Here is a 27,281-nt window from a genome sequence, read left to right as displayed (position 1 = left end):
CCAATTGGCGGTACTGTGCGCCCAAAATACCCACGAAACACGCGTCTGGGGATGCGTATTGGGTTTTTAAAAAATTAACAAAGAATGCGCATGTTTAACATAAGTACTCATATTTTGTTTTTTTTGTGAATACGCATGTTGAACATGCGTATTTTTCTTAAAAACAAAAGTGAATACACATATTCGACATTTATATTCTTTATTAAAATTTAGAACTTGAATACGCATTTTCGGGGGTATTTTGAGCGTTTCTCACGCATCTGGTTATTTTGGGCGGCCAAATGTGATGTATTTTGGGTATTCTTTCAATATAACATATGTATTATAATTTGGTTTATTTCTTCTATTGTTTGAATTTTTTTTTCATATTATAAATTTGTAAAGAGAATATTTTAATTTTGTCATATAATATGGTTATGTCATCATTTTTCTTTTATTTATATATTTTCTTTTCTTAATCTTGTGGAGTTTAATTATGAATTGGAAAGTTGTTTGGGATTTACATCTTGCTCTCAATAATATTTTATATTTTTTTGCTCCTAGTATTGATTTTGAAAAAAAATACTTTACACTTACTTGTCGTAGTGCTTTTAAATATATTTTATTAGATTGGTATTTAAATTTTGAATTGTAATAGTTTTTATTATTATTATTATTATTATTATTATTATATTATATTTCTTCCCAGTTTTTATGTTTTATATGATTCATGTGTTTTAAATTTTTTAAAAGTCATTAATTTTTTTATTTTACAAAATGAAGCAAAACACATATAATATTTATACCTAAATATAATATAAATGTGTTCTTTATTTTATAAGATAAAAATTAAAATAATCTATTCGAAAATATTTTTAATCAAACTTACATATTTCTTCCTCGTTTTGTATGTTATAGGATTTATGTACTCTAAATTTTTTAAAAGACAATATGTAATTTTTTTTAATAAAATGAAACAAAACACATGTAATACTTATACCTAAATATAATCTAAATATGTTCCTTATTTTATAAGATAAAAATAAAATTATCTATTCAAAAATATTTTAAATCAAACTTACCCATTTCAATTATTTTTTAAAAAATGTTAGAACTTTAATCCGATTAACACATAATTTGTTAATTGTTACTTATATTTATTTTGATTAAGATAATTGTTACTTGTATTATATATATAATACTTTTACTATTGTTTTATATTATTTAAAAATATATATTTATAGTTCAATTTCTTAATTAATAACCTATTATGTTTGTTATACAGATTATTAGATAATATAAAAGTATAATAGAATATATGAAATAAATATAATCTATATTTAAGCACGTGCAATTTATATTATACATGTCCTTTATCACGTGCAAGCCTACCACCAAAACTCCCTTACTCAAATTATACATAGGATATAATATAATTTTACAATAATATATTTTGCAATATTTTACTTAAACAATGTATGTAATCTGTAAGATTTTTTAATAAAATATTGATGTTAATAATATATTTTGTAATATTTCAAACTATATTTTATTTACAGAAGACTTATGTACCAGACTCTATACAACTTAACTATATATATAATTGAATTTAAAATAGTAATTTTTGTCAAACATGTCCGATAAATAATAATTTTATAATGTTTTTCTAGCATAACTACTTCTCCAAGATTTAAATATACATAATAAACACCAACATAATTACTTTAGCAAAAAAGTTGTAAAGGAATAAAAATGTGATAATCAAAAAAAAAACATAAGAAAACGGACAAAGAAGCGATAATAATAAAAAAATGATACAAGCATAAAAGTTGTTCAAATCTCGACGCTCTAATCGGAAAGATGTCGTGGTACCAATCACGCCGGAAAGTCCAAATCGATGATCCAAACCCAGCCGACAACGACAAAATCACCGATGGCGAGGAACAAGAAGTAAATAATAATAATAATAAAAGCTTAAAAATCGATAAAAGCAGCAGCAGAAATGTAGAGCCTTTTATGGGAGTTAAGGTCCGTAGAAAAAGTTCTATAATTAGGGATTACAAATGTGATTATCTTCATATCCCTTCCATTCCTGTGCTCGAGAAGATTCTCGATAAACAAGGTAACTTCTTTTTAATAACTATGATATGTGATGTATTAATCTTGTATGTGTATGTATATGTGTGTATTGATTGGTTGATGTGTTTTTGAAATGATGAATTTTGTTAGTTGCATTTGCTAATGTATTATGCGGTTCGGTGTATGATAACTGATCAGAGCTGGATTAGTTGTTTTTCCAGATCACTGATTAGTTTTTATGTTTATACAAATAAATTAGGAACTCTACAATGACCTAAGTTCTGAGTGTTTAGTTTCCTTTTTACCAAAAAAAATTAATGCAAGAGTGTAAAATGTTTCTAGATTTTCATTCTTTTTGTTGGAAGGAATAGAATGAAAGACTATGAACATGATTTAAAGGTCGGAACTTGGAAGAAAGTAGGTAGGAGGGAAGGAAAAAAATACAAGAAATAGCAATTTCTGTGATGATTGATGAGGTTTCTGACAAAAAATGAGCAAAAGTAGGAATATGCGTTCTTCTGAATATAGGTGGGACTGAACTCTAGTTTAAATTTGTAAGAAGGATACAATGGGATGGAGAAATGTTAGTGTTTGGGGGTTATGAGGTGTCTGCACTTCATTCAATTTAAAATTTTGTGAGGCATCGCCCGCATTTTTGCACTGGCATATGTTTGAAATTTTGTTTTGTTAAGGGTGGCATCAAGCTGTGTAAAAGAGAATGCATCGAATTGTAGTATAGGGGGATCCTTATTAAATTAGAGAAGTTACATTTCTTTATAATGTTTAAAACACATTTTTTTCTGGTCTTAGAATTTGCAGAATTTATGTTTCTTCATTAAACTTAAGAGGCAACACCCCCCCCCCCAATGTAGCTATGATTTCCTTATGCATGATCTCCGGTCTTACATTATTGTACCCGTTTTTTATGGTCTTGGAATTAGGAAAATTTTATGTTTCTTCATTAAACTTAAAAGCCAACAGCCCCCCCCCCCCCAACTTGAATTTAGCTATGGGTTCTATATTGTCCCAGAATTATGCACTCTATTCTAATGATAATGATAACTAAATTTCAGTTTTTTTGTGAACTTGTTTAGTCCATTCGTTATGTATTTATATTCTTTAGTTCTGACGACAGCTTTTTTAACTATTGTTAATGTATTGGAAGAAACTTAGAATTTCATGTATTAGTTTAAATAAATGGATTATTTTTAATTCATGTAATATATTAAATGAAAGTTAGGTTGTTGCTTTGTGCCAATCCCAGTGTTATTAAAAGCTCGCATATGCGAGTTTGGATGCGAGGCTGAAGCACATCGCTTTGGTTATGCGATGCAACTTTACTGAAGCGTGCTTATTTGCATTTTGAGCTATTAAGGCATTTTGAGCTATTAAGCGACGTGCAAGAAGCAAAACGGCGTTGTTTTAATTTTTTGTTGACTAAACTGTTGACTGGTATTTTTTATATATTTTTTAAAGAAACAGTTCATTAAAAAGCTCTAAAACCGAAGTCAGCCAACAGAGACACAGCACACGACGAAACGATATAGACATACAAACAGATATATAAACACACCAAAAATACAAATCGGGTAATTGAACAAGAACAGTGTCAGGATAGTTGGGATGAAGATTTTGAAAATCTTCAAAAAGAGCCTGAATATGATTTTTAATTTATGTCTCAAGTTGTTAATTGTTCAGGGAACATAAATAATTTATAGGGCTGGACGGCTGGTAGTTGATCCTCTATCTTTATTTAGTTACCATGACTTTGTATTTGTGGCTTGACTTTGAATCAGGTAATGGTTAACATGTTTTATGACAATTTAGTTTGCCTATAACATGTTAAATTTTTTCTTATGTATTTTTTTTAACTATTGCGCTCTTTTTAAAAGGCACATGTATAGTGTTGCGCTTATGCTACAAGAGGCCTTTGCGCTTCGGTGTGCATATCGAGTTTAATAACACTGGCCAATCCTTACTAACTTTATTGTTAAAATTTTCTGTAGGGGACTACAAACCTATATTTTTTTGTTTAATGAAATAAAGATAAAGTATCTCAAGTTGTTCAAAATTTACAAGTTAGTATTGCTAATTAAAAATCTAAAAGAAGGTGCGGGAACAATTGATGCCCGACTCATGTCTTGAGTGCATATTACGTTTAAGTTGAAATTTTGTGATAAGAAAACATAAATGAAAAATCAAGTGCTCCCCTATTAGATTTTTGGATGTAATTTGTTGTTCATTTATACATTGATTATTCATCAAAGTGCTTGGACCAATATAAGATGCATTAAAAATCCCTTTAGTTTGAAGGAACAGACTGTGGTAGGCATTTACGCACCGTTTGGTTGGAAGTAATGGAATGAGGTTTTGTTGGAAGGAAGGGAATTCAAAATTCTGAACAAAAATTGAAGTGAAATTGAAGAAATTAAAAGGAAAGATAATTTTGAAAAATGAAATCGCTGAAGAAAAGAATAGGAATTAAGAATGAGCATTCCTCCTCAAATTGGCGGAATTGAGCTCTAGTGTTAATGTGCATGAATGGGATGGAGTCAGGATAGAAGTTATGATATTTTTTTACATTATAGTATCAATTTGTTTATCCCTGCCTAATTTCATTATGTTCAACCAAACGGAGCATTACTGTTTTCTCTATAGTTTTATTGGCATGTAATGATGTTGCGATACCCAGTTGGGAGGCACATTTTGTGTTTGCTTGGTGACTCTAATTTATTGTATTGTTTGACACGAATCCAAGAATAATGTTATCTTCAAGAGTTATGGAAGAATTTGCAAATGATAATGTAAATTCCTTTGTATGTGTGTGTGTGAGTGTGGAGATGCAGTTTTTGGCACTTCAATGATAATTAGAAGAAATAGGACCCTTTTTTAATTAATGGAATTTAATTTAAGGAAAACTCTTATTTCCTAAGAAAGAGTTCGTAAAATGTCGACATCAGTTGATAATGGTAGTGATGCATCAAATATAATGGTGTCATTGACATTATATATTTCTCGAACTTTGAGCTTCCCCCGGGAAGTTGGATCTGATACTGAAGCCTTTTAAGTTCGGTCCGTGAAAGTAGATTTCTACTATAGAACAATCTATCCCGCTACTAACTTGCATGCCAATTCTACAGGTGACAAAAAGGTATTCTTCGCAGATAGAGTATTAAAATTTACCAGCACGGGAAAGATGAAGAGACACTTTCTTGTTGTCACTGATTGTGCAGTTTACATTGTTGACCCAGACATGGGGACACTTAAGAGACGTGTCTCTTTAGCAGCTGTTGAGAAAGTTTCTTTGAGCGGATTAAGTGACAATTTCTTCGCCATCATCATCCCAACTGAGTATGATATTCTTATGGCTAGTACTCGGAAGACTGAAATTGTTAATATGTTGATGGAAGCTACCCAGAGTACATCAAACTATGAACTTGAGGTGTTGCACTCTAACAGGTAAAAACAACTATTCCAGGTACATAGTTTTATGCGTTTTTTATTCTGTAAAGAAATTTCTTTTTTATGCCTGAGGTGATTAGTGAGTGTTTCCAACTTGCAGCGGAGCATTTAGATTTTTTTACACTGTGAATGTGGTCTCTCTTAGGCTTAAGAATTAAGATTTTACTTCCAATCCTCAGTTTGATTTGTTTACATTCATTTGCAATACCAAATACATACTGGAAAATTGATGCCGGACAAAAGGTCCACTGTTGCTAGAAATGATGCCAAAAACAGGGATCATTCTTAAGTTTAAGGGCTTATACCAGTGTGCTGTATATTATCAACTGCATGTCCTTTCTACTGTTCGAAATTTACCTCTGAGATGTTGTTTTAAAGATTTTTAGATCCACTTTTTGTTTTGGTTGAATATATATAATCTTCGTAAAAAGATAAAATATATGATTTCCTTTTTACAGCTTAGTACACTTCTGTTCCACAATACCAAGCATCTTATAATAGCCTGTTGTTACCTGCTGGCTGCTGTCACGTCCGTGTATCATCAATCTTTTTTAAGCATCTGAAATAACTTTGAAACTGCAATTACTATTTTCCCAACCTACTACCTTGTCACAGTGTGTGTGGAGTGGATTTAAAAGACTCTGCTCTAATACCCTCACCGGATATGGACATAACTGTGTCGATCTGCAGTAATCGTTTTCGAAAGTCATCATAGACGGTCTATTAACAATGAAATAATCAGAGGAATGCTGTAACAGTATATGTTTGACTTTTTCGGAAGACATTATGCTCTTAAGCTGTATTACTGGTGGCATCATACCATCATCAGTATACTAGCGTTGATATAAAACCTCCTCTGTTGACTTCATTTGTGCAATTCTGACTGTACACTCGCCTCTTTATTTACAATAGTTTTTCACACTTAACATTATCTGAATGCATTACGTATAACCTTTGCAGTTTTGAGTACAATGCGGCCGCTGATCTGGTGAAAGCAATAATATTTGAGGAAGTTGAAGGTTGGTATTACTGTGTTTGTAGGTACTTATGAATAGAATATATCTTTAAAATCTAAATGATAGAGCTATTTGAAAATAAATTCCCTTATTAGGCTATTTTAGTTTGTACATATAAATGTGGATCATGAGGAGGCGTCTCTTCTTATAGCTTTTATGTATCTCTTAAATTCAGGTGCAGTTAAAACTAGAATTAGGCGGAAATGAGTTGCAGTTTGGTGTGGACTCCATTTAAATTTGCAGCTGCTCTAGCCTCGTAGCATATGTCTCGAGTAATATGGGGAATTTATTGTGGCCGCTGACTCATTGAACAGGAGTGATGATTTTTTTGTGCTTGCTAAGTTTTTCTATCAGCTTCTTCCCAACCGTTCCGAATGTTGGATAATTTTTTTTTGCAGTAATTGGTATTTGTGTATTTGTTTGAGTTACACTTCCACCATGGATGTACAACTTCTGCCAACTGAGGCCATTTTAGGGCTCAGCAAATTTTCGACAAACTGACAATGAAGTGTTAAATTTATTGAATCATGGCTCTCGTTTAATAAATATTCATATCTTGTTTAGAAGTACATGTATTATTTCTGTTGAGGCATGGAATACATAATTCAAGAAGCGGGTCGATTAATGTGTAATGCTAAATTGTGCAATTTTTTTTTTGCTCAATAAATATTTATGTTGTTAGAAGGCTGCCGCCTAAACAAAATTGCGGAAATTGTGTTATGCACTGTTGTGAAACCTAAATTCAGGCATATCATGTAATGTACATTGAAGCAACGTACTATAATTTAGGTGGTCATTCTAAGAATTCCAAGGCTGCATGTGGTCCAACTAGATCTAGCTAGTGTCCATATGCAGTTGGATTATATTCTTTGTCTATGTTCCACCTTGAAAGTGGGAACAAATTGGTATATTTATCTTATAATTGGATCAATTATCACTCAAAAGCTGGGGAAAGTCTCATAATTCAGTTACAACTTTCACTTTATGTCGAAAACATTCGGTAAACCAACCAAACTTTTGACTTGCTTTGCAGCAATTAGGTAAGCTATTTGACAAAAGGAACAGACTCGCAGAAAACTACAGTTTTTTTTTACTCATATTAAAGAATTGGAAGATTATTCAATCTGTTACAACCAACTTCTAGTTATACAATAATATAGTCTCACTAATGAATAAAATGATTGTCTGATCTCAGGTGATGAAAGTGGGGGTTGAACCTTCTGATATAGTTGCTGAAACAGGCTGAGTTCCAGCATTATTCCGTCTAATATCCTCCACCATTTTCACCACCTCAGACATCTTGGGTCTCTGCTCCGGAACTCGCGAGGCGCAAGCCATTCCTATTTGTAACATTTCCACCATTTCCTCCTCTATGTTAGGGAACCTTAAAAGTTCCAAATCAAACACTTCTGCAGTCCATTCCTCTCGGACAACTGAGTGAACCCATCGCACCAAGTGGATGACTTCATCGCCTCCTGCTGTATGTATTGGAGACTTTCCGGTTAATAGTTCAAAGATCAGGACTCCAAAACTGTAAACATCCGATGCTTGGGTTACTTTACGACTGTCTGTCACTTCTGGTGCTCGGTATCCTCCCTGCATTGGTGAGGCTGGCTGGCTCATTATTGTTGCTAATCCAAGGTCACACACATATCCATGTTGTTTCGAGTTGAGGAAAATGTTTGAAGCTTTGATATTTCCGTGAACAAGTTTCCCTCCGGATTGTGTGTGGATATGAGCAATGCCTCTTGCTGCACCTACAGCTATTCCCAGTCGAGCTTCCCAGTCCAAAGAAGTCCTGCCTTGACCTCTATCCACTGATTAAAAAACACAAATATCATTTACAACATCTTAATTGGCAAAACAAAGTTATCGTGCAGTTAAGAATAATGAAGCAATGAACATGCTAGAAACCTGCTCATATCTGAACAAGTTATTCATGCAGCACTATAATCCGATTCTTTTGTTTTTAGAGGAATGTATATCACTAACGTACCATGTAACATTGCCCAAACACTTCCCTGACTGTAATAGTCATACACCACCAGCTTTTCATCCTTGGAATAGTAATATGCCCTCAGAGCAGCGACATTTTCATGCTTGATACTTCCAACAACCTCCATCTGCTGCTCAAACTCTCGTCTCCCAGCACTCCCTTCCTTTAATCTCTTTACTACAACTGTGGTTGAATCCTCCAATGCAGCCTTGTATGTTGTCCCATATGTTCCCTTTCCTAGCACTTCCGCGGATGCTCTCAGTAGATCTTCGAGGTCAAATGCTAGACGACAATTCTCAAAGAAAACAAGATTGGTATTCTTGTCCTGCCTTCCGGAAACTGTTTTCTTCAGGGCAGTTTCTTTCTTTTTGGACTGTGCCAATACCCCGTTTTCACCTTTAGTTGAATAACAAACGATCAAGAGCACAGCTATTATCACAAATGCCAGTACACAGCTTCCAATCGCTATTCCTAGGATTGCAGGTTCACCAAGTTTTGAGGATTTCTTGGAAGGTTGAGTAATGGGTGGAGGAGCAGGAGGAAGCGGAATAGGAAGATTTTCAGGAGAAAAATGATTGCCAATGAAACTCGAGCTTGGGAATCTATGAAAAGATTGAGGAATAACTCCAGTGAGATTATTATCGGATAGATCTAACACTTGAAGACTAGAGATATTAAGATCAGGTAGTTCACCGGAAAGTGAGTTGTTAGCAAGGTACAATGATGTTAAGTGAGTCAGATTTGCTAGTGAGGAAGGGATACTGCCATTAAAAGCATTGTTCGACAAATCAATGATGGATAGATTTTTCCAAACCGAATAATCCAAAGGCAGAACACCGTAGAACTTATTGGATTGAAGGTACAGAGCACTTAAGTTCCTAAGCTTAGCTAAATCAGAAGGAAAAGGACCGGTTATGCTGTTGGATCTTAAACTCAACAGCTGTAACGCTGACAAACGACTAAGGGTGTTGAAGGGTATTTGGCCTGAAAATCCGATGCCAGGCAATCGAAGGGCTATAATCCTAGATTTATCATGATTACATGTCACTCCAGTCCAATTTCTACAAGCAGAAGACTTTGCATTCCAATTCAAAGGGTGGGAATGGGACAACTTCCGGGAAAAATCAAGTAAAGCCTTTTTATCTCCTGAGGGTTCACTAGTTACTACCAACAAAAATGATGCAACAAACAAGAAAACTGCCAAGAACATGAACTTCAGTTCCATTTTTGCTCACTGATTAGTAGGTAAACTTCCAATTAGTTGACCATTTTTATCTACACAAAAAAGGGCAGGATTAAAATGACACATTTCACCAAACAAACATATCTAATACCCTAAACACATAGATTCCAATCCTAAAAATGAGATCTTTACTTAACATCATTGAGATTCTTATAAAGACCCAAAGAAAATCTTGGAAATACAGAGGAAAAAAAAGTGACACATACCTTGAGACAATACAAGATGGTAAAATCAGCACTCCAATGACATCTTCTATATCATCTTGTTCACCTATGTTCCTGCAATTAATCTAAGCAAATACAAGAGTTGACAAATGTGATAAATGTTAATCAAGAAAGGAGCTCAAACATATGAAAGGGACATAACCTACTACAACTAAATTTGAGACAAAACAGATATAAAAAATTTAGTATGATAGGGAGAGGAAGAGAGGTGTGTGTAGATTGTAGGCTAAAAACAAAAGTGTGATAATTAAAGGTGAAGGGAGGTTGCTTGTGCAAGCAGAAAGCATAGTCTAGGACCCCATTAAACTAACATTTATAATACTATAATGATATACTACTGTGCAAGAGTTGTATGAGAGGATTATATAACTACAAGTTCAGTTACATACTTGATACTTGTTGTATTATGAACACTGCACACACATAAGTAAGACATTAATTAAAAATGAAGGAAAATGATAAAGAGAAAGCTGGATGGAGTTCAAACTGCATGCATTTTGTCAACTTAAACTTAAGGGGTGTGGCGGGAAGAGTGGGGAAATGCACGTGGAGAACAAAGCGGAACAACTACGTTCCTTTCACTCCACCTCCTCTCCATGATCCCCCATTCTATTTTTATTTTTTTTCATTTTTCTTCACTTGTCTATTCATTTTAATAATATAAATATATATATATATATATATCAGTGTAATACACAGTCCAAGTTACAAGCCTACGACATTAATAAAAAACTTTCTGATAGTGGCATTTAGATTATCTTTTCGCTTTTTATAATTATATTTTGATTTAATCATCACATTCGTATGGTTGGATTGTTTAAAAAAAGAATGCCGAAACATTTCTCATCTCGTACAACAAAGCTATAAAGTCACTGTATGGGAAGGTTGCTGTCCACATTAATCAATCACAGCTTACTGAACTCAATAATCTGTGATGGATTATTCTGGACAGTAGCCTCTTCAATAATCTCGGGGCGGGGGGACTGTAGAAAAACGGTAAATTAAAAAAAGAAAAAAGGGCTTTCTGTGTGCTTATTAAAGTTTTAATGTTCCCTGGTTTAAGGCTATCATATGAGTATTGATAGGGTATAATAAACCCGGGTAGGTGTCAACCTGGACTAAAGGGAACCTGGACTAAAGGGAGGCAGGATCAACCGACCTGCTAAGACCCCCCTCTCCCAGGCCAATCAAGCATAGGAGCCCAGGCCCGGGCCTATCCTACTTCCCGGATCCGGATCCGCCTGCATACCCGGATCCGGATCAGGGCCAAAACCACAGTGAGGGAGGTCACAGCAAGCACATGCACATCCCATAACCCGCCAAACAAAGATACGTGGGCACATGACTATGACAGCTATCAACAACCAGCACACCAGAAAAGCACGGCGCGTGTCAGGGGCCGTTAGGACACTCTGGAGGTGGTCCTCCCCTGGACACATGTAAGCAATCCACCCAAGCCAGGCGTCCTCTGGTCCCAAGATCCAACGGCCCAGATTTAGAGGTAACTACCCCTAAACCCTACCTTGGGGCTATATATACCCCCAAGGCTGAAGGGTTTAGGGGTTGGAAAATAATTTCTCTTGTACTCATACACTCACATACACTCAAAAACATACAGCAGCCATCACATATAAACACACATACACAGCAGCCTCTACATTACATAAACATATATACCCTCATCTTCTCCAAAGCCTGTTCTCATTCTCACACGGAGGCGCCGTGGGAGCCAAACCCCCCTTCCGGTGTTGTTTTGCAGGCGCCCAACCAGCAGCTACACCTCTCTCACGCACAGAAGGTCCAGGAACGCCGACGGACGGAGCCGCCCGCTCACCGGAGTTATCATTTGGCGCTAGAAGGAGGGGGCTCCATCCTTGGGTCTCGGTGCCCCTGGATTCATCTTCATCAGCAAACTCTTGAGAGAGTCCACTTTCAAACCTGTAAGAACATAGACAACCAAACCCTTTCTTGAATATGAGTTTTCATTTTGAACACGTTTGTATGAGCTTCTTGCTTTAGGCCGTGTTTGTGTGAGCCCGCTCTTGTTAGTTAAGTTTTAGTTGTTTAAGGTTTGATAGTCTTGGTAATCTCGAAGCTTGGGGTTTAATAGTCTTGGTGGTTTAAAACCCAGAACTGTTTTAGCTTGCGTATTTTCTTTTGTGTTCAAGAGCCTGCTGTTCTTGTTTGGTATTATTTTTAGCAAAACCCAGAAAGTTTGCTTGCTGTTCTTCTGGACAATTTTTGTAATATTCAAAAAAGCAACCTCAGATCCACATTTGTAGCCTCAAATCTTGGTTAGTTGTTTGTACAATTGTGGTAATGGCAAGAGCAGGAAAAAGTACAGCTGGTAGGCCCTCCGCCAGTACCCACATTCAAGATCAAGACCCCTCTCAAGTTCAAGAACCTGGGGGAGACAGGGAAACCTTCCAGGAGCAACCACTGACACAGCATACTCCAATCAGGGATGCTAGAAATGTCATAGAGCTAAATCAGTACAAGTACACAAATGTTCCAGTGGCAGAGCAGCATATGGCTAACTTAACAAGCCATGAACTTGCTGAAGCAATCAGGCTCTACAGAGATAAACAAGCCCGGGCTCAGATGGAATTTGAGCAAGATGATGAGAAAGAAGAGTCCGGGGACTCTCAGCAATCCAGGAGATCTGTCTTCGACCGAATTGGGGCTAAGGCAAAAAAGAATCAAAAGGAGCCTAGCAAGAAGGAGACAGAAACAACCAGAAAGAAAAAGCTAGAAGAAATCAGAGAAAAGATAAGAAAAGAGGAGGAGGAAAAGCTGGAGCAAAAAATTCAGAAAAGAATGCAGATGGAGGAGGAGAGACTCCTAGCTAAAACAAAAGGAAAAAGAGCACGGAGGGACCCTACCCCCGAACTCATTTCCGATGACGAAGAGGAGGGTCAGAGAGACCTCAAGGAAATGATTTACGAGCTCCAGAGAAAAATGGAGAAAGAATCCGGGGTGGAAGTTGGGGAAACCCTCACGCCCTTCAGCCACTCCCTAGAAGCCATCCCCCGACAGAAAAATCTCAAACACTACAACTTCGATTCTTTCGATGGGCTGGGGGATCCGGAAGAGCACCTCAACTATTTCGAACAGATAGCCCAGATATACTATTACAATGACTTGACGAAATCCAGATTCTTCGCTTCGACCCTCAAACGGATGTTCTCCAGGCAATGAGAATGACTCGGAATGGAGGGAACAGGAACAAATCTTCTGATGACCGACCGAAAGGGGGTTACCATCAGGAGAAAAAGTTCAAACAAAGCAACCAAACCCAGCAAACAAATGTTGTACAAAACACCCCAATATTCCAAAGATTGGGTCCTAAAACAGAATCCAAAAGTGATCCCGGTCCCCCTAGGCAGCAAAGGGAGCCTAGGCAAGAGCCAGAGTGGACACAACTAAACAGGACCCGGGAAGAGATACTGAAGGAGATCAAGGGAAAGCCATTCTACTATCCTCCAAAGCCAATGCAGACTCCCCCAGAGAGCAGGCCTTACAACAGGCAGTGCGACTATCATGAAACCCATGGACACAAGACTGAGAATTGTCTCTCTCTAAAATACTTCATTGAAGATCAAGTCAAGAAAGGCAACCTCAATCAATATATCTCAAGGGAGAAAAATCAGAGAGAGGAAAGGCCAAGAAAAGGTAAGAATGTGGTAAATGTGGTCCTGGGAGGCTCGCACTCTCCCCCTAGGAGCCCGGGCTCAGGGGATGAGGTATTCTCAATCCAATCCTACCCGGAGATGATGATCTCATTCAGCAGCAAGGATTATGAAGGAGTCAACCCGAATCACAATGAAGCCTTGGTTGTAACACTTGATATCTCTGACAACGAAGTAAGAAGGATGTTGATCGATAATGGATCCTCAGTAAACATACTCTTCAAGCATACTGTGGACAGGATGAAGCTTGGGAGCGTACGCTCCAATGAATGCCAAGAGGACCCTCTGTATGGGTTCGGGAACAACTTGGTCCCGATCCAAGGAACTTTGTACTTGCCAGTAATGTTTGGATCGGCCCCAAACCAAGTTACCCATGTGATTAAGTTCTACGTGATCAATACTCCCTCATCTTACAACGGCATAATTGGGCGCTCAGCCTTGACCAGGATCCAAGCAATCACCTCCATATCACATTTGAAAATCAAGTTCCCAACCCCAACCGGGGTAGGAGAAATCAAGGGAGACTATGAGGTAGCTGAAAGATGTTATAGTCAGGCTCTGGTAATGGCTGAGACCCATCAAGACAACAAGAGAAAGGCTGTCGTGCTCCGGAAACAGCAAAGTATTAAGAAACATCGCAAACAATCAAGGGATGATGGGAGAAAAGAAGTTCAGGTCATAGAGACCCTCTCAGATCCAAAAGCGACCAAACAAGGCTCAGAAGAGCAAAAAAGCAACCAAGTCATAAAGGGGATTGAATTGGGCCTAGGCATTGGCCAAACCAACCCTACTGTGCAAGCAACCAACCCAGAAATAACTGAAGAAAGAGACAATAAAGAGATGACAGCCCAGGCTCAGATTTATATGAAAAAGAACACAGAGGCTCGGATCCAAAAGATGGTATCAGATACGGATCAATCCAAGATAGAGGCCGCTGTTGAAACAGAAACAATTCTGATCAGCACGAGCGATCCTTCAAAAAAGATAAAGATAGGATCCGGGCTCGAGGCTAATTTCAGAAAAGACTTGGTGTCACTACTCCAAGGGTACTCTGATATATTCGCTTGGACCTGTTAGGGCGAAAACACGCACTAATATTCACGCAAGTATACGCGTTCGCAAGTAATATAGAATACTTTCTAGTTCATTCCCTCAGAGACTCAGACTAAATTATTGTCTAATTAAACTCACTCACCAATGTATGATTACTTCTCAATGTTAAGATAATAACACTTAAAATTGTTGATTAAATATTAACTATAATTAACTACTCAATTAACCACTTAACTAACACTTCAATTTATCAATAATAAAACACTCATGAGATCACAACTTCATTATTACTTCCTTCTATAGCCATTGTTATTACCTTTAGCATGTGACAGTGATGATATTAATCGAATAACACGAAACTGATAAAAGCCAACTTTCATTGTACTAATACCATTCTACCAAGCATCCACAATTAAGATAGAAGTTGAATAGTCATCAATTATGTTGAGTTCCTATATGTCTACAGAAATTGACAACACAACGATTTAAGCACAAGTTATCCGTTTTGATTACATAGGGCAAATAAAACTGTTAGAGTTACCCACTAATCATGCTCAACGTACATGAACCTATGCTAGCATGGCAAGTTCTAAATCTCAAGATCCACCGTCGCTTCACAAGAGATTAACACCCTATCTTATATGTTCGCGACGCACATAAGACGAATACGCACAACCAATACCAGATATCATGCAATCATCACACACTAAAGTATTAAACAATTAACTAAAGAATTCCATAATAAATCCGTTGCAACCCCATGATCACGATTAGCCCATAATAGAACTTATCGCCATCATGGGTTCATATGAAATCATGACAAACAAACACAAGAAAATAATAACTAAACTAATTATATTAAAACAAAGTACGTCACAAGAGTAAATAAGTCAAAGCAAGAAAACTAGCATCCAACGTTACAACGAAACAAGAATCACAAGAATATATGCTTCCTCTTCGTTGTGGTGTGCTAAATCGGTCTTCTTCCTTATCTCCTTCGCTTCTTGCGTAAAACACAATCTAAAACATAATCCCTTTAATACTCTCCGTGAAAACGTCTCAAATCTACCTATATAATAGTCCCATAAAACTCAGATTACATAGAAGTTGGAAGCCAAACAGAAGTAGAAGTCTAAAATAATTTATCTTTTCCCCCGACCCTGCGCGGCCGCTCAGCATAGCTACGCGGGCGCGCAGGTTGCTGCGCGGCCGCTCAGCATTGTTGCGCGGGCGCGCAGGCCTCTACTGGAAAAAATCCAGGTTTGCTCCGTTTCTTCGCCGTAATCTGCCCATTCCTTTCCTCTCGCAATGGTGAACACATGCCAAGGCTTATTCTTGATGATTCCTCCCCCGAAATGCAACTAATACCCTGAAATGCATAAACACTAGAAAAACGCATCAAATACACAAAATACTTGATTTCAAGACACCAATTTAAGCCATTTTAAGACGTTCTAAGTGGTATAAAATGCCACTTATCACACCCCCAAACTTAAATCGATGCTTGTCCTCAAGCGTCACAGACTCAAAAATAAATAAAAATATGCATGAATGCAATCTATATGAAAATACAACGATCCCCCTTACTACAATTAACCAACCAAATTGTCACATCTCAACGAATGCAGTTAGACAACTAAAGATCAATAAACTCATGCAACCGGACATACAGCCAGAAACGTGGTGTGTGCAAATGCTTAACAGATATGCTTCGGAACTAGACCAATTACTATGACTAGACTATCCTCAAGGCAATCCTACGATTATACAAAGAATAAAAATTCTAGGCACAAAGTGATATACAACACTACAAGAACTCTGGAGCTTACTACGGAATCGTGCTTTTTATTTACAACTCAAATGCTTATTTGACCGTGCAATGAGTGAGGTCCACAAAAGACTTATACAATGGTATCTATGTAACGAGCGTTAGGTTAGCGGATCCCAGACTCTAAAAGCCTTAGGTCACTAGGCACAAAGTCCCCTAAGAACTTAATAACTCGAATACCAAAGAGCCCACTCTTGATCAATTATGCAAAAAAATATTTTTTTTTTATAACTTCTGAGCAAGTGCGTTTCGCTCCATCTTGCTCAACCCTAGACTACTCGCAACATATGCGAGCCGGCTACTAGCCATTTGACGCCTAGCCACAACTAGCAACAACTTCCATACTTTTTTCTCCAAAATTTTTTTTCTTTTTTTTCATGTCTTTATCACTAAGAACCTATAATCGAATTCTAAGCATAATAAGTAGATTGACCTTGAAAACAACCAAATCATAACAACAATCTAGCCCTTACGCACTCTTTAAGACTTAGTGGACTTACAATTGTTTCTAGCATGCATATCAACCTACACAACTTAATATCACTTTAATGCTATCACTACACTTGCATCAATATCACAATTCAGTCGATAACTTATTGCAAAAGGGATCATGGTAAATGCATGAGCTATATGACATTCATAAAAAAAAACTAAATGGCATAAATTATGCAACTATATGAACTAAACTATCATGAATATGCAACTAAATGACACACACACAATATTCCTTAACTACCACCCCCAAACTAAAAATCTTCACTGTCCTCAGTGAAAGTAGTAGAAAGGAACACAGGGTATACCTACTCGGAGTCATCATCATCATCACCCTCAGCGGGTGGAGTATCAGGCGGTGGGTATGCAGAGTCCTCACCAAAAACTGGCCACTGGATATCAGCTCCAAGGCCTCGAAAAGCAGTCCCTAACGCAAGGGTGAGCTCCTGAGCAAACCTGCTCTGCGTCTCATACATGGCATCCATCCGCCGTGAAAGCCTCCTATACTGGGCATCACCCATCTCAGCACCCTCCTGAGCTCTCGACGAACCAGCCTCACCACGCCCTGGCCTAGCCATAGTAGCACCTCGTGCTGGACGCCCTCCTGGAAGACGATAACCCAGCCCATGCTCCTCAGGCTCACCACCGGTCCACTCCTGCATTCCATTCAGAGTGCCAGAATCTATCGGAGCTGCTGGCAACTGCAACTGCTCATGAGCCGGCCAGTTCACTCCCACTGCTCGGCATAGCTTCGTAACCGTGGATGCATAAGGGATGTTCATATGCTTTGCTCCCCTCAAAAACTTCAGAATTCCTTGGTAGATAAACTCACCAAGGTCCACATAGTATTCCTCATTCAGAATTCCCCACAACAGCTGTGCTCTCTCAACTGTGACCTCGTGTGCATGTGAAGAAGGCAAAATATTAGCACATATAAATGCATTCCATGCACGGGCATACCTGTTCATGGCGATCGCCGGAAAGTGACGATACTCATTATTGGCTGGACTGCGGTTCCAAACTGTGCCCAGTCGACAGAGAGTCGCACAAATCAAATCCAAGTCAAAATCCTCAGCAGTCTTTTCATTCCAGTTCTCCTCCTCGGGCTTCCTCTCTCGCTGTCCAATCACACGGCGAATCGCCGCAGGATGATAATCAACCGTCAGCCCACGAACTACAGAAAACCCATTCTTTTTAGCCTTCGCGTTCGCGTAGAACTCGCGAACAACGCTCATCGGTACTGCTTCGGGTGACTCACAAAAAGCTATCCACCCCTTCTCTGCAATCATGGGTAACAACTCACCATCCCTCCCTGATGGTAAAAACCCCCTCTCCTTCAGAATCGGCTTCCCCAACAGCCTAGTGTACTCCTCCTCCGCAGCTCTGTCAGTTAACCGAGGCCTTGCAGCAGTACCCCTCGATTAATCAGCAGTAGGAACTGTGCTGCTGCTGTCAATAGTGCGTGCTCTCTTGGGTGCCATTGATTCGTGAATAAAAGTGTGTAAGAACTGATTTTTGATGTTTGTGAGAGGGTTTAAGTGTAGGAAGTTTTGTGGGAGATATGTAGGATAGGTGTATGTATATATAGGGTGTGGATTAGATTAGGGTTTGGGAATTAAGGGCTAAAATGATGGGGTAGTGGGAACAATTCGTGGGTTTATGGGCTAAAACTGTTTTTGTGTTTTTGTTTGTTTTTTTTTTTTCTGAACTGTAAAAATTTTTCTGGAACTCGACCCCTGCGCGGCCGCTCAGCATTTCTGCGCGGGCGCGCAGCAAGCTGCGCGGCCGCTCAGCATAGCTGCGCGGGCGCGCAGAGGGTCTCTGGAATTTTTTTTTTCAGCCCCTGTTTTCTGATTTTTTTGTGTTTTTGGATAGGTTATTAACTTCTAAGGGTTCCTGTAACAACAATTCATGGGTTGCCTCCCACGCAACGCTTCTTTTTCGTCATTAGCTTGACGTTCCGTACCTTTCTCAAGTAGTCAACAAAATGGCACTAACCACCTCTCGGTTTGCCATGTCCCCATAGTAGTGCTTCAACCGCTGACCGTTAACCTTGAATGCTTGGTCCGAATCATTCTCAAAAATTTCCACCACTCCATGTGGAAACACAGTTTTGACAATAAAAGGTCCAGACCACCTTGATTTCAACTTCCCAGGAAAAAGTCGGAGCCGAGAGTTGAATAAAAGAACTTGTTGCCCTGGCACAAATAACTTAGGATGTAGCTTCCTATCTTGCCACCTCTTCACCTTTTCCTTATACATTTTGTTATTCTCGTACGCTTGAAGTCGAAATTCATCAAGTTCATTAAGCTGAAGCATTCTTTTCTTACCAGCTGCATCTAAATTCAGGTTCAATTTCTTCAATGCCTAGTAGGCCTTATGCTCAAGCTCCGCTGGCAGATGACATCCCTTACCGTACACCAACTGAAACGGTGACATCCCAAGTGGAGTTTTGTATGCTGTTCTGTAAGCCCAAACAGCTTCATCGAGCTTTAAAGACCAATCCTTCCTTGACGGACAAACAACCTTCTCTAGAATGCGCTTTATCTCTCTGTTAGACACTTCCGCTTGACCATTTGTTTGTGGATGATAGGCAGTAGCTACTCGATGATTCACATTATAACGCTGCATCATAGAAGTGAACTTACGGTTGCAAAAATGCGATCCTTCATCACTTATGATTACCCGAGGTGTTCCAAACCTTGTGAAAATTTGCTTATGAAGAAAATTTAGCACTACCTTTGCATCATTTGTTGGTAAAGCTTTAACTTCGACCCATTTTGAGACATAATCGACTGCCAGCAAGATGTACTGATTATTGCAAGACGCGATAAAAGGCCCCATAAAATCGATTCCCCACACATCAAAGACCTCGACTTCAAGCATCACATTTAATGGCATCTCATCCTTCCTTGACAAATTTCCCACTCTTTGGCAACGATCACACCTTAAAACAAACTGATGAGCATCCTTGAACAAAGTAGGCCAGAAAAAATCTGCTTGCAGAATACGAGCTGTCGTCTTCTCACCTCCATAGTGTCCACCATAAACCGTGGAATGGCAGTCTCGTAATATCCCTTCCGTCTCACAGAACGGGATACATCTCCTGATGATCTGGTCAGCTACCTGTCTAAACAAATATGGTTCATCCCACATATACCACTTCACCTCATGCAAAAACTTCTTCTTTTGAGCGGATGTCAAATTAAGAGGCATTATATTGCTGACAAGATAGTTTACAATATCTGCAAACCATGGTTCTTCCTCCTGAATTGCAAACAACTGCTCATCCGAAAAAGATTCATTGATTAACGTCCTATCTTGTGAAGTATAATCGGGATTCTCCAACCTAGAGAGATGGTCAGCTACTTGATTCTCAGTACCTTTTCTATCTTTGATCTCTAACTCAAATTCCTGAAGTAAAAGCACCCAACGAATGAGTCTCGGCTTCGAATCCTTCTTAGAAACCAGATAGCGAATAGCTGCATGATCAGTGAATACTCTTACTTTCGTACCAAGCAGATAAGATCGAAATTTCTCAAAGCCAAAGACTATAGCCAAAAGCTCCTTCTCAGTAGTGGTGTAGTTCAATTGGGCACCATTTAAAGTCTTACTCGCATAGTAGACCACATGGAAGAGATTTTTCTTGCGCTGTCCCAGAACTGCACCTACCGCATAATCACTCGCATCACACATCATCTCAAACGGTTCTGTCCAATCTGGTGCTGTAATAACTGGTGCAGTGATCAAACTCTTCTTGAGAGTCTCGAATGCTGCCAAACATTCATCATCAAATTTGAACGGCACATCTTTCTCAAGTAAATTGCACAACGGCTTAGATATCTTTGAAAAGTCCTTGATGAATCGCCGATAAAAACCCGCATGACCAAGAAAACTACGGATTCCTTTCACAGAATTAGGTGGGGGAAGATTTTCAATGACTCCCACCTTGGCCTTGTCCACCTCCAGACCCTTGCTAGAGACCTTATGCCCAAGGATAATGCCTTCACGCACCATAAAATGACATTTCTCCCAATTAAGCACCAAATTAGTTTCCACGCATCTTTTGAGTACGGCGCGCAGATTATTCAAACATTCATCATATGAGTGTCCAAAGACGGAGAAGTCATCCATGAACACTTCGACGTTATTTCCAATCATGTCAGAGAATATAGCCATCATACATCTCTGAAAAGTGGCCGGGGCGCCACATAACCCAAACGAAACTCTGCGAAAAGCAAATGTGCCAAATGGACAAGTGAAGGTAGTCTTTTCCTGATCCTCTGGTGCAATACAAATCTGATTATACCCGGAATAACCATCCAGAAGACAAAAATACTCATGACCCGCTAATCTGTCAAGCATTTGATCAATAAATGGAAGGGGGAAGTGATCCTTCCTTGTGGCTTTGTTCAATTTTCTATAATCCATGCACACTCTCCATCCTGTAACTGTTCGAGTAGGGATGAGCTCATTCTTTTCATTTGCGACCACAGTGATACCTCCCTTCTTAGGTACACATTGTACGGGGCTCACCCACGAGCTGTCAAAAATAGGATAAATGATGCCTGCATCTAGCCATTTCAGAATTTCTTTCTTCACCACCTCCTTCATGATGGGATTCAGTCTTCGCTGCTGTTCCACAGTTGGCTTACTACCTTCCTCTAGCCGAATTTTATGCATATAATATGAAGGACTTATCCCCTTGATGTCTGCTATGGTCCATCCTATAGCCGATTTGAATTCTCTCAAAATCCTTAAGAGCTTGTCTTCCTCACTACCTGAAAGGTCAGATGAAATAATAACAGGTAACATAGATGAATCACCTAAAAAAGCATACCTCAAGTGTTCAGGTAATGGTTTGAGCTCCAAGGTAGGTGCTTCCTCTATTGATGGTTTGAGCTTCTCTTCAGCATTCTTAAGGTCAGAAGTACCAAGAGATTCAAATGGTATGTCCAGCTTTCGCTTCCATGGAGAAGCGTTCAGATATTGTAATTGCTCGTTGCTATCTTCATCATCACTGTCAAAATCCCCCAATAAGGCCTTTTCCAATGCATCAGACATTAGCATGTGATCGAGTTCCGAAGTAACCGCAGTATCAATCACATCCACTTTTAAGCACTCCTCATCTTCTGTAGGGAATTTCATTGCCTTGAATACATTGAAGGTCACATCCTGATCTTGGACCCGCATAATAAGTTCACCTTTTTGCACATCTATCAAGGTACGACCAGTAGCCAAGAAAGGCCTTCCCAAGATTATGGGAATCTTCTTATCTTCCTCAAAATCCAGAATAACAAAATCTGCTGGAAAGAAGAGCTTATCCACCTTGACGAGCACATCCTCAACTATGCCCCTTGGGTAAGTAATGGAACGGTCCGCCAATTATAGCGACATGTATGTGGGTTTTGGATCAGGCAGATCCAGCTTTTTAAAAATCGACAACGGCATCAGATTAATGCTTGCTCCCAAATCACAAAGGCACTTGTCAAAAGTTAGATTGCCAATGGTGCAAGGAATGGTGAAGCTTCCTGGATCTTTCAGTTTTGGTGATAACTTTTGCTGCAGAACAGCGCTGCATTCTTCCGTGAGAGCAACAGTTTCAAGGTCATCCAGTTTCACCTTCCTTGAAAGAATAGTCTTCATAAACTTCGCATAACTAGGCATTTGTTCCAGAGCCTCAGCGAAAGGTATATTGATGTGAAGTTTCTTGAACACCTCCAGAAACTTCCCGAAATGTCTATCCAGCTTTTGTTACTGCAATCTCTTAGGAAAAGGTGGTGGAGGATAGAGCTGTTTCTCCCTTGTATTAGCCTCAGGCAGAGTGTGTTCAACAGTAGTCTTCCTTGGTTCCACCGCTTTCTCCTTTTGCTTAGATTCTTCTTCTCTAATTTCAGCTTCTACTTCTTTTGCCTTTTCAGCCTCAGCTACTTTTCCAGACCTTAAGATAATAGCCTTGACTTGCTCTTTAGCTTCCTTCCTACCTGGTACTTCCGTGTCACTGGGAAGAGTGCCAGGTTGACGATTGAGCACTGCATTGGCTAATTGACCGATTTGATTTTCCAAGGTCTTGATAGAAACCGCCTGACTCTTGCACAACAACTTAAGTTCCTCAAAATCAGCACTAGTAGGTGCAGCTGCACTTCCCTGTTGAGGATATGATTGCCTTGTAGCATACTGCTGTGGTTGCTGGAATCCAGGTGGGTTAAACTGTTTACTCACTCCTTGCTGATATGGTGGCTGAATAGCATTCTGATTATTCCCCCAGCTGAAATTTGGATAATTTCTGTTATTAGGATGATAGGTCGCTGGCACAGGCTGCTGTTGTCGCTGATAATTATTCACATACTGAACATATTCATTGACAAGAGAACACTGATCCGTAGCATGAGAACCTGCACAAAGCTCACAAACCATAGCTATTTGATTAACTCCATACGTAGCCAAAGAATCAACCTTCATTGATAGCGCTTGGAGCTGGGCTGCAATAGCGGTGGCTGCATCAACTTCCAGAATACCTGTGACCTTGCCTGATGTCATCCTCTGAGTTGGGTTTTGATGCTCATTTGCAGCCATCGTCTCTATAAGATTATACGCCTCAGTATAGCTTTTAGCCCATAAGGCTCCTCCAGCTGCTGCATCGAGCATGGGCCGAGATTGGGCCCCCAAACCATTATAAAAACCAGTGATCACCATCCAATCCGGCATTCCATGATGTGGACATTTTCTCAACATTTCCTTGTAGCGTTCCCAAGCCTCGCACATAGATTCTGTAGGTTGCTGCGCAAACTGAGTAAGAACACTCCTCATAGCAGCAGTCTTTGCCATTAGATAAAACTTCACCAGAAACTTTTGCGCAAGATCTTGCCACGTAGTGATGGACCCAGCTGGTTCAGAATGTAACCAGTCTTTAGCCTTATCCCTCAGTGAGAATGGGAAAAGCCTCAACTTGATAGCCTCATCAGTCACGCCATTATACTTAAAAGTGCTGCAGATCTCGACAAAATTCCTTATGTGCATGTTGGGGTCTTCAGTTGCCGCTCCTCCAAAAGAAACAGAATTCTGCACCATCTGAATAGTGCCCGACTTGATTTCAAAGGTGTTAGCTTGAATAGCCGGATGAAGGATGCTTGACTGAATGTCATCAATTTTAGGCCGAGAAAAATCCATAAGAGCTGGATCAGCTTGAACAATACGATATCCCATGTTTACTGGTTCTTTCTGCTCAGTTCCTGAATCCGAATCCTCAAAATCTAACTTCTCCGGAATATCAAGAACTTCGTCTGTCTCCTCAGCTGTATCTAAAGTCCTCTTGCGAGCACGAGAACGAGTTTGCATAAACGCTTGCTAAAGTACCTGAAACACAACCGAAAAGAGTAAGTAACTACTACGTCCTAATCACTGAGTCCTAATGACCAATGATGGTAAGTACATAAACTAAACAAATACGCCGAGTCCCCGGCAGCGGCGCCAAAAACTTGTTAGGGCGAAAACACGTACTAATATTCACGCAAGTATACGCGTTCGCAAGTAATATAGAATACTTTCTAGTTCGTTCCCTCAGAGACTCAGACTAAATTATTGTCTAATTAAACTCACTCACCAATGTATGATTACTTCTCAATGTTAAGATAATAACACTTAAAATTGTTGATTAAATATTAACTATAATTAACTACTCAATTAACCACTTAACTAACACTTCAATTTATCAATAATAAAACACTCATGAGATCACAACTTCATTATTACTTCCTTCTATAGCCATTGTTATTACCTTTAGCATGTGACAGTGATGATATTAATCGAATAACACGAAACTGATAAAAGCCAACTTTCATTGTACTAATACCATTCTACCAAGCATCCAAAATTAAGATAGAAGTTGAATAGTCATCAATTATGTTGAGTTCCTATATGTCTACAGAAATTGACAACACAACGATTTAAGCACAAGTTATCCCTTTTGATTACATAGGGCAAATAAAACTGTTAGAGTTACCCACTAATCATGCTCAACGTACATGAACCTATGCTAGCATGGCAAGTTCTAAATCTCAAGATCCACCGTCGCTTCACAAGAGATTAACACCCTATCTTATATGTTCGCGACGCACATAAGACGAATACACACAACCAATACCAGATATCATGCAATCATCACACACTAAAGTATTAAACAATTAACTAAAGAATTCCATAATAAATCCGTTGCAACCCCATGATCACGATTAGCCCATAATAGAACTTATCGCCATCATGGGTTCATATGAAATCATGACAAACAAACACAAGAAAATAATAACTAAACTAATTATATTAAAACAGAGTACGTCACAAAAGTAAATAAGTCAAAGCAAGAAAACTAGCATCCAACGTTACAACGAAACAAGAATCACAAGAATATATGCTTCCTCTTCATTGCGGTGTGCTAAATCGGTCTTCTTCCTTATCTCCTTCGCTTCTTGCGTAAAACACAATCTAAAACATAATCCCTTTAATACTCTCCGTGAAAACGTCTCAAATCTACCTATATAATAGTCCCATAAAACTCAGATTACATAGAAGTTGGAAGCCAAACAGAAGTAGAAGTCTAAAATAATTTATCTTTTCCCCCGACCCTGCGCGGCCGCTCAGCATAGCTGCGCGGGCGCGCAGGTTGCTGCGCGGCCGCTCAGCATTGCTGCGCGGGCGCGCAGGCCTCTACTGGAAAAAATCCAGGTTTGCTCCGTTTCTTCGCTGTAATCTGCCCATTCCTTTCCTCTCGCAATGGTGAACACATGCCAAGGCTTATTCTTGATGATTCCTCCCCCGAAATGCAACTAATACCCTGAAATGCATAAACACTAGAAAAACGCATCAAATACACAAAATACTTGATTTCAAGACACCAATTTAAGCCATTTTAAGACGTTCTAAGTGGTATAAAATGCCACTTATCAGGACTCCGAAAGAAATGCCCGGGTTGGATGAATCCATAGCGATGCATAGCTTGGACGTCAACCCAGAAAGGAAGCCAGTCAAGCAAAAGAGAAGAAATTTTGCCCCGGAAAGGCAAAAAGCAATCGATGAAGAAATTGAGAAACTACTGACAGCTGGAATAATATGCGAAGTCAAATACCCAGAATGGCTGACAAATGTAGTGATGGTGAAAAAACCAAACGGAAAGTGGAGAATGTGTATCGATTACACAGACTTGAACAGTGCATGCCCAAAAGACCCCTACCCTTTGCCAAATATTGATCAATTGATCGATGCAACCTCTGGGCATGTGATGCTAAGTTTCATGGACGCCTACTCGGGGTACAACCAGATCAAGATGAATCCCAGAGACATTCTAAAGACAGCCTTCATCACCCACAGGGCGGTCTATGCCTATATAATGCTGCCGTTCGGATTGACTAATGCGGGAACAACATATCAAAGGGCAATGAATAAAATCTTCAAGGACCAGATTGGAAGGAACCTGGAATCCTATGTGGACGATATGATTGCAAAATCCACAAGCGTCCCCGGGCACATAGGAGACCTGAGAGAATGCTTCGACAACTTGAGAAAATACTCACTCAGGCTCAATCCATAGAAATGCACATTTGTAGTAGGGGCAGGAAAATTCCTTGGATTCATGATAAGCAACCGAGGAATTGAAGCCAACCCAGAAAAGATAAAGGAAATTCAAGAGATGAAGGCTCCCAGAACACAAAAAGATGTGCAGAAGCTAGCAGGATCGCTAGCAGCACTCAGAAGATTCATCTCCAAGCTAGCTGAGAGATGCCTACCCTTCTTTGACCTATTAAAAGGAGCAACCAACAAGAGAGAAGTTAATTGGAGCCCGGAATGCCAAAGCGCATTTGAAGAAATCAAAAGGTACCTTTCTCAACCCCCTGTGTTAACAAAAGCTCAACCCGGGGAACCCCTATCCCTTTACCTGTCAGCAGGGGCACTGGCAGTTGGAGCAGCCTTGATCAGGGAAGAGAATGGCAAACAGCAACCAGTTTATTATGTGAGCCTAGTGCTAAAAGATGCAGAGACCCGGTACCCGAGGCTAGAAAAGTTTGCTTATGCCTTAGTCACAGCATCCAGGAAACTCAGACACTACTTCCAGGGAAGGGAGATACGAGTTGTAACAAATCAACCATTAAGGAAGATAATACACAAGCCAGATGTCTCAGGGAGATTGGTAAATTGGTCAGTTGAGCTAAGTCAGTTCAATCTAAGTT

At 39.1% G+C, this 27,281-nt stretch overlaps 2 protein-coding genes and 1 non-coding gene across 3 annotated transcripts; 2 read left to right on the top strand and 1 right to left on the bottom strand.

Moving 5' to 3' along the window:
* Nucleotides 1-1,761: 1,761 nt before the first annotated feature.
* On the top strand, nucleotides 1,762-7,093 carry LOC141708256 (uncharacterized). Its single transcript, XM_074511773.1, has 4 exons — nucleotides 1,762-2,101; nucleotides 5,199-5,517; nucleotides 6,481-6,539; nucleotides 6,712-7,093. The coding sequence occupies exons 1-4, from the start codon at nucleotides 1,840-1,842 to the stop codon at nucleotides 6,741-6,743; spliced, it is 672 nt and encodes a 223-aa protein (XP_074367874.1). The 5' UTR covers nucleotides 1,762-1,839; the 3' UTR covers nucleotides 6,744-7,093.
* A 510-nt stretch (nucleotides 7,094-7,603) lies between these two features.
* LOC141708255 (putative inactive receptor kinase At4g23740) lies at nucleotides 7,604-10,373 on the bottom strand. The gene is made up of 3 exons (XM_074511772.1): nucleotides 9,982-10,373; nucleotides 8,533-9,807; nucleotides 7,604-8,353 (listed from the first exon to the last, which is right to left on the bottom strand). The coding sequence occupies exons 2-3, from the start codon at nucleotides 9,755-9,757 to the stop codon at nucleotides 7,728-7,730; spliced, it is 1,851 nt and encodes a 616-aa protein (XP_074367873.1). The 5' UTR covers nucleotides 9,758-9,807; nucleotides 9,982-10,373; the 3' UTR covers nucleotides 7,604-7,727.
* A 13,394-nt stretch (nucleotides 10,374-23,767) lies between these two features.
* Nucleotides 23,768-23,874, top strand: LOC141709379 (small nucleolar RNA R71). The gene has a single exon (XR_012569959.1). It is a non-coding gene; the product is annotated as a small nucleolar RNA R71 (small nucleolar RNA).
* The last annotated feature ends 3,407 nt before the right edge of the window (nucleotides 23,875-27,281 follow it).

Source organism: Apium graveolens, chromosome 2 (assembly GCF_009905375.1).
Source record: "Apium graveolens cultivar Ventura chromosome 2, ASM990537v1, whole genome shotgun sequence".
Lineage (NCBI taxonomy): Eukaryota > Viridiplantae > Streptophyta > Magnoliopsida > Apiales > Apiaceae > Apium > Apium graveolens.
Note: the sequence above shows the minus strand (reverse complement) of the source record. Positions and strands in the feature narration are given on the sequence as shown.

Coding starts and splice junctions, on each gene's coding strand:
- LOC141708256 (XM_074511773.1), top strand. CDS start 1,840: ATGTCGTGGTACCAATCACGCCGGAAAGTCCAAATCGATGATCCAAAC. Junction 5,518..6,480: donor GAGGTGTTGCACTCTAACAG/GTAAAAACAACT, acceptor TAACCTTTGCAG/TTTTGAGTACAATGCGGCCG. Junction 6,540..6,711: donor AATATTTGAGGAAGTTGAAG/GTTGGTATTACT, acceptor TCTTAAATTCAG/GTGCAGTTAAAACTAGAATT.
- LOC141708255 (XM_074511772.1), bottom strand. CDS start 9,757: ATGGAACTGAAGTTCATGTTCTTGGCAGTTTTCTTGTTTGTTGCATCA. Junction 8,354..8,532: donor TGTTTGGGCAATGTTACATG/GTACGTTAGTGA, acceptor TTTTTTAATCAG/TGGATAGAGGTCAAGGCAGG.